We start from the raw sequence: 7,790 nt of genomic DNA on the forward strand, positions 1-7,790 counted from the left end.
TGCAGATATTCACTGTTCCAGTGAAACATTAATGATGCAATAATATTCTAAATACTCAAGGACATCAGCTTGTGTGTGTGTGTGTGTGTGTGTGTGTGTGTGTGTGTGTGTGTGTGTGTGTGTGTTGTAAAACTGAACTGTTTATAAACAACAGAAGAACAGAAGAAGATTATAGTTATACATTTATGTTGGAATGTTGGGTCTCTGTATGTCCATGAATGTTCAGTCTAGACCTGCTTTATATGAAAAGTGCTCGGAAGTAACTTCTGTTATGATTTGGCTCTAGAAAGAAAGAAAGAAAGAAAGAAAGAAAGAAAGAAAGAAAGAAAGAAAGAAAGAAAGAAAGAAAGAAAGAAAGTTTTATTTTGAAATCTGACAGTGGAAGTTCAGATGTGACATCACTGCTGGTGACTTCACAACACACTGAGCTGGGTGTGACAGTCTCTCTCTCCTTCATTAACTTCACACTCAGATTCTAATAATAAATAATATGAATATTAGTGATGATGAGAATGAACAGAATCTGTTTCTTTAATGATCTGACTGAGGTTAAGATCAGCTGTTTCTAAAGTAAAGTCTGAGTAGAGTCTGAGTAGAGTCACAGTAGAGTCTGAGTAGAGTCACAGTAGAGTCATAGTAGAATCTCAGTAGAGTCTGAGTAGAGTCACAGTAGAGTCATAGTAGAATCTCAGTAGAGTCTGAGTAGAGTCACAGTAGAGTCACAGTAGAATCTCAGTAGAGTCTGAGTAGAGTCACAGTAGAGTCACAGTAGAGTCACAGTAGAGTCTCAGTAGAGTCACAGTAGAGTCTGAGTAAAGTCACAGTAGAGTCACAGTAGAATCTCAGTAGAGTCTCAGTAGAGTCACAGTAGAATCTCAGTAGAGTCACAGTAGAGTCTGAGTAAAGTCACAGTAGAATCCCAGTAGAGTCACAGTAGAGTCTGAGTATAGTCACAATAGAGTCTTAGTAGAGTCACAGTAGAGTCTGAGTAGAGTCACAGTAGAATCTGAGTAGAGTCTGAGTAGAGTCACAGAGTCTGAATACAGTATGAGTACAGTCACAATAAAGTCTGAGTAGAGTCACAATAGAGCCTTGATAGAGTCACGGTAGACTCTGAGTAGAGTCACAGTAAAGTCTGAGTAGAGTCACAGTAAAGTCTGAGTAGAGTCACAGTAAAGACACAGTAGAGTCTCAGTAGAGTCTGAGTAGAATCTGAGTAGAGTCACAGTAGAATCTGAGTAGAGTCACAGTAAAGACACAGTAGAGTCTCAGTAGAGTCTGAGTAGAATCTGAGTAGAGTCACAGTAGAATCTGAGTAGAGTCACAGTAGACTCTGAGTAGAGTCACAGTAGAGTCTGAGTAGAATCTGAGTAGAGTCACAGTAGAATCTGAGTAGAGTCATAGTAAAGACACAGTAGAGTCACAGTAGAATCTGAGTAGAGTCACAGTAAAGACACAGTAGAGTCTCAGTAGAATCTGAGTAGAGTCACAGTAAAGACACAGTAGAGTCTCAGTAGAGTCTCAGTAGAATCTGAGTTGAGTCACAGTAGAATCTGAGTAGAGTCACAGTAAAGACACAGTAGAGTCTCAGTAGAGTCACAGTAGAATCTGAGTAGAGTCACAGTAGACTCTGAGTAGAGTCACAGTAGAGTCTGAGTAGAATCTGAGTAGAGTCACAGTAGAATCTGAGTAGAGTCACAGTAAAGACACAGTAGAGTCTCAGTAGAATCTGAGTAGAGTCACAGTAAAGACACAGTAGAGTCTCAGTAGAGTCTCAGTAGAATCTGAGTTGAGTCACAGTAGAATATCAGTAGAGACACAATAGAGTCACTTTAGAGTCTGAGTAGAGTCACATTAGAGTGTCAGTAGATTTATCATTTGGGGGTGAGGGTTAGGGGGGCAAGGGTTGGGCGGGGTCATGGTTGGGGGGGTGAGGCATTGATGGGACGGGTCCAGCAGAGAGGTGAATCTTTAGATTTCCTGATGGACCCAAACTACTCACTGTTAGGAAATTCAGTTGCTTTGTTTGTTTGAGGCGTTCACAGTCACAACTGATAATCAGACATCACATACAGACACACAGACACTGGAGATGCTCCATGCTGGCTTCAGGGTCTCCTCACTGCCGACGAAAACAATTAATAACATTAATTAGACAGAAATCACTGATATAAAAACCGTGATGTTAAATTAAAATTTAAACATTCACATTTTAAGACTATAATTTTAAAGTTTAACAACAATGTAAGATAAATTACTACAAAACATTTTCCTCGTCTTCAAACAGCCTTTTAAAAGGTGTTAATTATTCTTTCCTTTTTCTTTATTGTTATTATTATCATTATGATTATTATTATTATGGTCAGTCACAGACTCAGTTTTAAATGTCTCCCTCACTTTATCACGTCCTATTTTTTCCCGCGTCTATTTTCATGTAGTTTGTAGATTAGATTTCCATTTCTCCCTCGCTCCCTGAAGGCGTCTCCATCCCATCCAGTCGCCGTGTCTTACAGTGCGCATGCTCCTGGAAGGAGCCATGTTAAAGTTGTGTTGACAGTGTCTGTTGTGTCTGTTAGTCCGGGTCGGTCCTGATCGGTCCGAGTCCCTGGCCCAGGAAGATGAGCTGCTGTCCGGACATCTCCCGCAGGAACCCGCAGGAGGACTTCCAGCTGATCCAACGCGTCGGCAGCGGGACGTACGGTGACGTCTACAAGGTATAGACAGCGACGTCACTGACGTGTTAGCTTAGCATCAGTTAGCTCAGAGCGGGTTTAACACGGTGTGTGTGAAACTGATCAATAAGAGATAAATCAGTAGACTAATGGCGTGCGATGACGTTAGCTCAGGTGTGGGTTCTCTGGACCCCGTCCTGTATCAGATCCATCAGGTGTGCAGGAAGCTGAGGAGACAGGGTTCACCTGGCGACCACAGGTCTGACAGCCAATAGGAAGAGAGGAAGCTCCTCAGCAGGTGTGTGCGTGTTATCTTGAACACCATTGGCTGATAGCACAGATGTGTAGGTGTGGTCTGCAGAGCACAACAAGTTCAGTCATTACATCATTTTTAATTGAACTTTACGTAACCAGGTGAATCTGCCTGAGGTGAGCAAGGTTACACCTGGTCAGGTGACAGATCTGTCCTCACATCTAACATCAATTCACTAACGAGCTCAGCTGCTCGTTACACTGGCTGGCTGCTGATTACAGCCGGAGCTGATCAGCACCATGTTCCTTATTGAGTGCTGGGGTAGTGTGGTTGAGTCTGGAGACTCTCTCTCTGTCAGTCAGGATGAGGTTGGTCCTGTCTCCATGACAAACTGGTGACTGAGGCCTCATGGGAAATCTCAGGTGACTGTCGGAGTCGAAACTCAACGTGACGGCAGAAAAAATGAAAGTTTGACCATTAAGTTGATCAATAATTCAGTAGTGTCCCCGCAGGGCTCTGCTTCCTGTAACACGACCCCCACCCCTCCACCCCTCCTCACCCTGGAGTCTCCCACCTTGACTTTGACCTCTGATTGGCTGTCAGTATCAGAGCTAATAGTAATATTATTGATTATCATTCTGATTGATTCTCAAGGAATCAATCAGTGTTTTAGAAACAGTCCAGATTCAGTCCTGGTCGAGTCAGACTTGGTCCAGATTCAGGCCTGGTCTAGAGTCAGAGTCAGTCCTGGTCCTGGTTCACACTGTTGAATTCTTCCAAACATGTTCTGCTGGGTGGCGGTACGGTGGTACAGTGGTTAGCAGTTGCCTCACAGTGAGAAGGTTGTGGGTTCAAACCCCGGGCCTGGGGGGGCTCAGCAGTTGGATGTAGTTCCTCGGTCGGCCATTTTTCTAATTTTAAACAAAGTCTTAATTTACCCAGAATTCATTGCACCATAGTCTGGTCTAAGAGAGAGCGAGCTGCTGATCAGTGATTCAACACACAGAAACACTCCTCCCCCTCACCTTCACTGATCAATACCTGGGGGGGGCGTTTCCCACGATCCTCTGCTCCTCTGCTCCTCTGCCCTGCTCTGTGTGTGTGTGTGTGTGTGTGTGTGAGAGTGTGTGATTAGCATTGTTAGCATCAGACTGAAGACCCCTCCCCCCATCAGAAGTTATTGATTGTCATCTTGAAGCTCCATCAGCTTGTATCGACCGACAGGACGGACGCTGCTGCTTCACCTTCCACAGGGTCGGGGGGGGGTCATAGGAGGGGGTGGGGTGGGGCGGGGTTATTGGATGGGGCAGTTTGGATGAGGGGGGTGAATATCATGAGCTGTGTTTTAATTACCACTCAGTAAGAGCAGCAGCAGCAGTCTGAGGTGTGAACATGATCAGAGTTAAAGTGCTGAAACTGCAAAACTATGGAGGTCAGGAAGGAGGGGGAAGGGGAGGGGGGCAGCAGGAGGGGGAGGATCGATCGGTGGCAGCCTGTCCTCCATCAGATCCCCAGATCCCTGCAGACAAGTTCAGCATCACCTTCAGTCCCGGAGTGTCAGACAGGACAGCTGATGATTGACCTTCATCTTTTCTTCGTTTGTTCTTTTCTTTCTAAAACGTCAACGTCGCGACTCTGGAACGGACAGAAAGATCTGAACGCTTTAACGACAGCTGCCACTCTGTGGTGATTATCAGCACTTCCTGTAGCTGTTTCAAAGTAAAAGTCTTCCAGTGGTTCTTGACTCATGTTCATTAAAATTATCTAGTGTGACTAATCAAATCTGATTAGTAATATAAGTTAGATTATTCTGAAACCTATTTCTGTACTATTAATAATAATCTGATCAATACCTGATCAATATATTATTAATATTATTATTAGTTTCAACTAATAATAATGAACTTGACCTCCAGCGTTTCTCCGTGATAAGACGTCGTATTGATAATCATCTTATTGATCAGTTTTGACATGAACTGAACTATGTTCAGCCAACACCCACACACACTCGCTGCTGCAGAGGTGTGTGAGCCCTGAGGACGCATTAACTGATCAATGCTTCTGCTGCAGTGTGAGACCTCTCTCTTCTTCTTCTTTGATTGAATGTGAAGCAGCTGATGTTGCAGAAGGTTTAAACACAAACGTGAAACCAGCTGATTCTTCACCTGATTCTTCACCTGATGATTCTGTGTCTGTTAGGCGAGGAGCGTCAGCACTGGAGACCTGGCCGCCATTAAGGTCATCACACTTGAGCCTGGTAGGAATCAAACCAGCAACACCACTGCACCACTTCACACTGTTATTGTATGTCACTCTCCCTGTGTGTGTGTGTGTGTGTGTGTGTGTGTGTGTGTGTGTGTGTGTGTGTGTGTGTGTGTGTGTGTGTGAGTGTGTGTGTGTGTGTGTGTGTGTGTTGGAGAACACTAGTGTTTTACAAACTGTCTTTATGAACAGAAACAGACACGCAGAGACCATCACTGTTCAGATCCCTTCACTATTTAAGGTGGACTGGGGTTGTCACTGACAGGAGTTAGTAGTTTTAAGGTGGACTGGAGGTGTCACTGACAGGAGTTAGTAGTTTTAAGGTGGACTGGAGGTGTCTCTGACAGGAGTTAGTAGTTTTAAGGGGGACGGGAGGTGTCACTGACAGGAGTTAGTAGTTTTAAGGTGGACTGGAGGTGTCTCTGACAGGAGTTAGTAGTTTTAAGGTGGATTGGAGGTGTCTCTGACAGGAGTTAGTAGTTTTAAGGTGGACTGGAGGTGTCACTGAGGAGTTAGTAGTTTTAAGGTGGACTGGAGGTGTCTCTGACAGGAGTTAGTAGTTTTAAGGTGGACTGGAGGTGTCTCTGACAGGAGTTAGTAGTTTTAAGGTGGACTGGAGGTGTCTCTGACAGGAGTTAGTAGTTTTAAGGTGGACTGGAGGTGTCTCTGACAGGAGTTAGTAGTTTTAAGGTGGATTGGAGGTGTCTCTGACAGGAGTTAGTAGTTTTAAGGTGGACTGGAGGTGTCTCCGACAGGAGTTAGTAGTTTTAAGGTGGACTGGAGGTGTCACTGACGGTCTTGATGGGTGCTGTTTTCTCTGCAGGATGATAAAAATAGAATGAGTTGAAGTTGAAGGAGTCACTGGTCAAACTGACTGAATGAAAGAATCTGTAGAGACACATGAAGACGTGCCAGTGACAACAGATGGACTGAAATATTAAATCAGATCACAGGAATTCGGCCTCTTAATGTAACAGGGATGATTGACATTCTGACAGTCACAGGTCAGCTTTTTAAAAACATGCTGTTTCTCTGAGTGATGTGAGGAGCCAAAGTTTGTCTTTAATCTGTTGGATATAAAAACATGCAAGTCACTGACTGACTGAGGAAAAAGGATTTCCACCAACAAGCTGTAAAGAAATGAGTTGTGATCCAGCAGCAGAGTGAGACCTCTCCTCTAACATCAGCTCACAGCAGAGCTTCCACTTTAATGAGATGTTACATAAATCCTCCATATTTATTCTGATCAGCTGGAGGAGGACGTGGAGGTTTTAATGAGGCCTGAAGGCGGCAAAGATCCACAACAAAGACTCTTTGTTCCGTGTTGTCTTCCCTCAACGTTCATTCTGAACATATTCATCTGATAACAGACACACCTGTCTGCACACTGAGTAGGTAATGATGCTGGGACTTTACTTGTGTGTGTGTGTGTGTGTGTGTGTGTGTGTGTGTGTGTGTGTAGGTGAGGACTTTGCGGTGGTGCAGCAGGAGATCCTAATGATGAAGGACTGTAAACACTCCAACATTGTGGCATACTACGGCAGCTACCTCCGGTAACTGTTACCATGCCAACAGCATCAGGACCACAAGACATCAGACAGACTGATCAGCCTCACTGATGCTGTGTGTGTGTGTGTGTGTGTGTGTGTGTGTGTGTGTGTGTGTGTGTGTGTGTGTGTGTGTGTGTGTGTGTGTAGCAGGGAGAAGTTGTGGATCTGTATGGAGTTCTGTGGAGGAGGATCACTGCAGGACATCTACCACAGTGAGACACACACACACACAACCACGCTCTTATATTGGTAGTTTTGTCCGTCCTTCCTGAAAGTACCACCTTAAAGCTCTGCCTGTTTACATTCTCCGAGTCACATGTTGAAGTCCAGAGACATTCAAGTGAACTGGGAGAAAAAAGAGAATGAGGCTTAAATTAGGATGAAAAGAGAATGATGAAAGAGATAAAACATGTGAAATGCTGATGTTTGACTTTTCCACTGGTGAACTGATTGTATTGATTGAATGTAAACATCATGTGAACACGTCACACTTCCTGTCGTCGGAATAAAACCGGCACTCTGCTCTGATGACATCATGATGTCACGTCTGTCAAGTTGACACACTGATCAACAAACAACAAATTTCAGTCTGAGGCCTCCATCTTTAAATCTGTAGCTCTCTGTCCGCCTGCAGCAGTCGCCAGGGCGACACCCACACTGCCTTTATCTCGCCGCTCGTTAAGGCCTTGATTCGTTCGGCTGCCAATTTGTCCAAGCCGGGGGCGTCAGAGGTATCGTTAATGAGGCCCAGCGGTGAAACGCATGCTGCTCGCCCTCATTAAACCTAAGTGACATCTCCAAGGGAGAACGGGGGCTCCACACACCTCCACACTGCCCCCCCACAGAGAGAGAGGGGACGAGGGTGACCACAGGCCGACCCCCCACAGACAGATAACGAACCAAAGTTTGACTGTGAATGTCTCACAGCTCAACACACACACACACACACACACACACACACACACACACACACACACCTCTGAACCAAACTAAAGAACTATATCATCTTTGTGTTCATGATGAGTGTTAGAGCCCCGCCCCCCTCCAGTCAGT

The 7,790-nt window shown here is 44.9% G+C and overlaps 1 protein-coding gene across 1 annotated transcript in view; it reads left to right on the forward strand.

Moving 5' to 3' along the window:
• Positions 1-2,563: 2,563 nt before the first annotated feature.
• The window catches only part of LOC111237581 (mitogen-activated protein kinase kinase kinase kinase 3-like), a 28,559-nt gene continuing 23,332 nt past the window's right edge, over positions 2,564-7,790 (forward strand). Inside the window, exons 1-4 of the mRNA XM_022766726.1 lie at positions 2,564-2,714; positions 5,125-5,182; positions 6,650-6,740; positions 6,885-6,949. Coding sequence (XP_022622447.1) covers positions 2,619-2,714; positions 5,125-5,182; positions 6,650-6,740; positions 6,885-6,949 — 310 coding nt within the window. The 5' untranslated portion in view covers positions 2,564-2,618. The remainder of the gene's footprint in view (positions 2,715-5,124; positions 5,183-6,649; positions 6,741-6,884; positions 6,950-7,790) is intronic.

Source organism: Seriola dumerili, unplaced genomic scaffold (genome assembly GCF_002260705.1).
Source record: "Seriola dumerili isolate Sdu_G_001 unplaced genomic scaffold, Sdu_1.0 BDQW01001001.1, whole genome shotgun sequence".
In the NCBI taxonomy this organism is placed as follows: domain Eukaryota; kingdom Metazoa; phylum Chordata; class Actinopteri; order Carangiformes; family Carangidae; genus Seriola; species Seriola dumerili.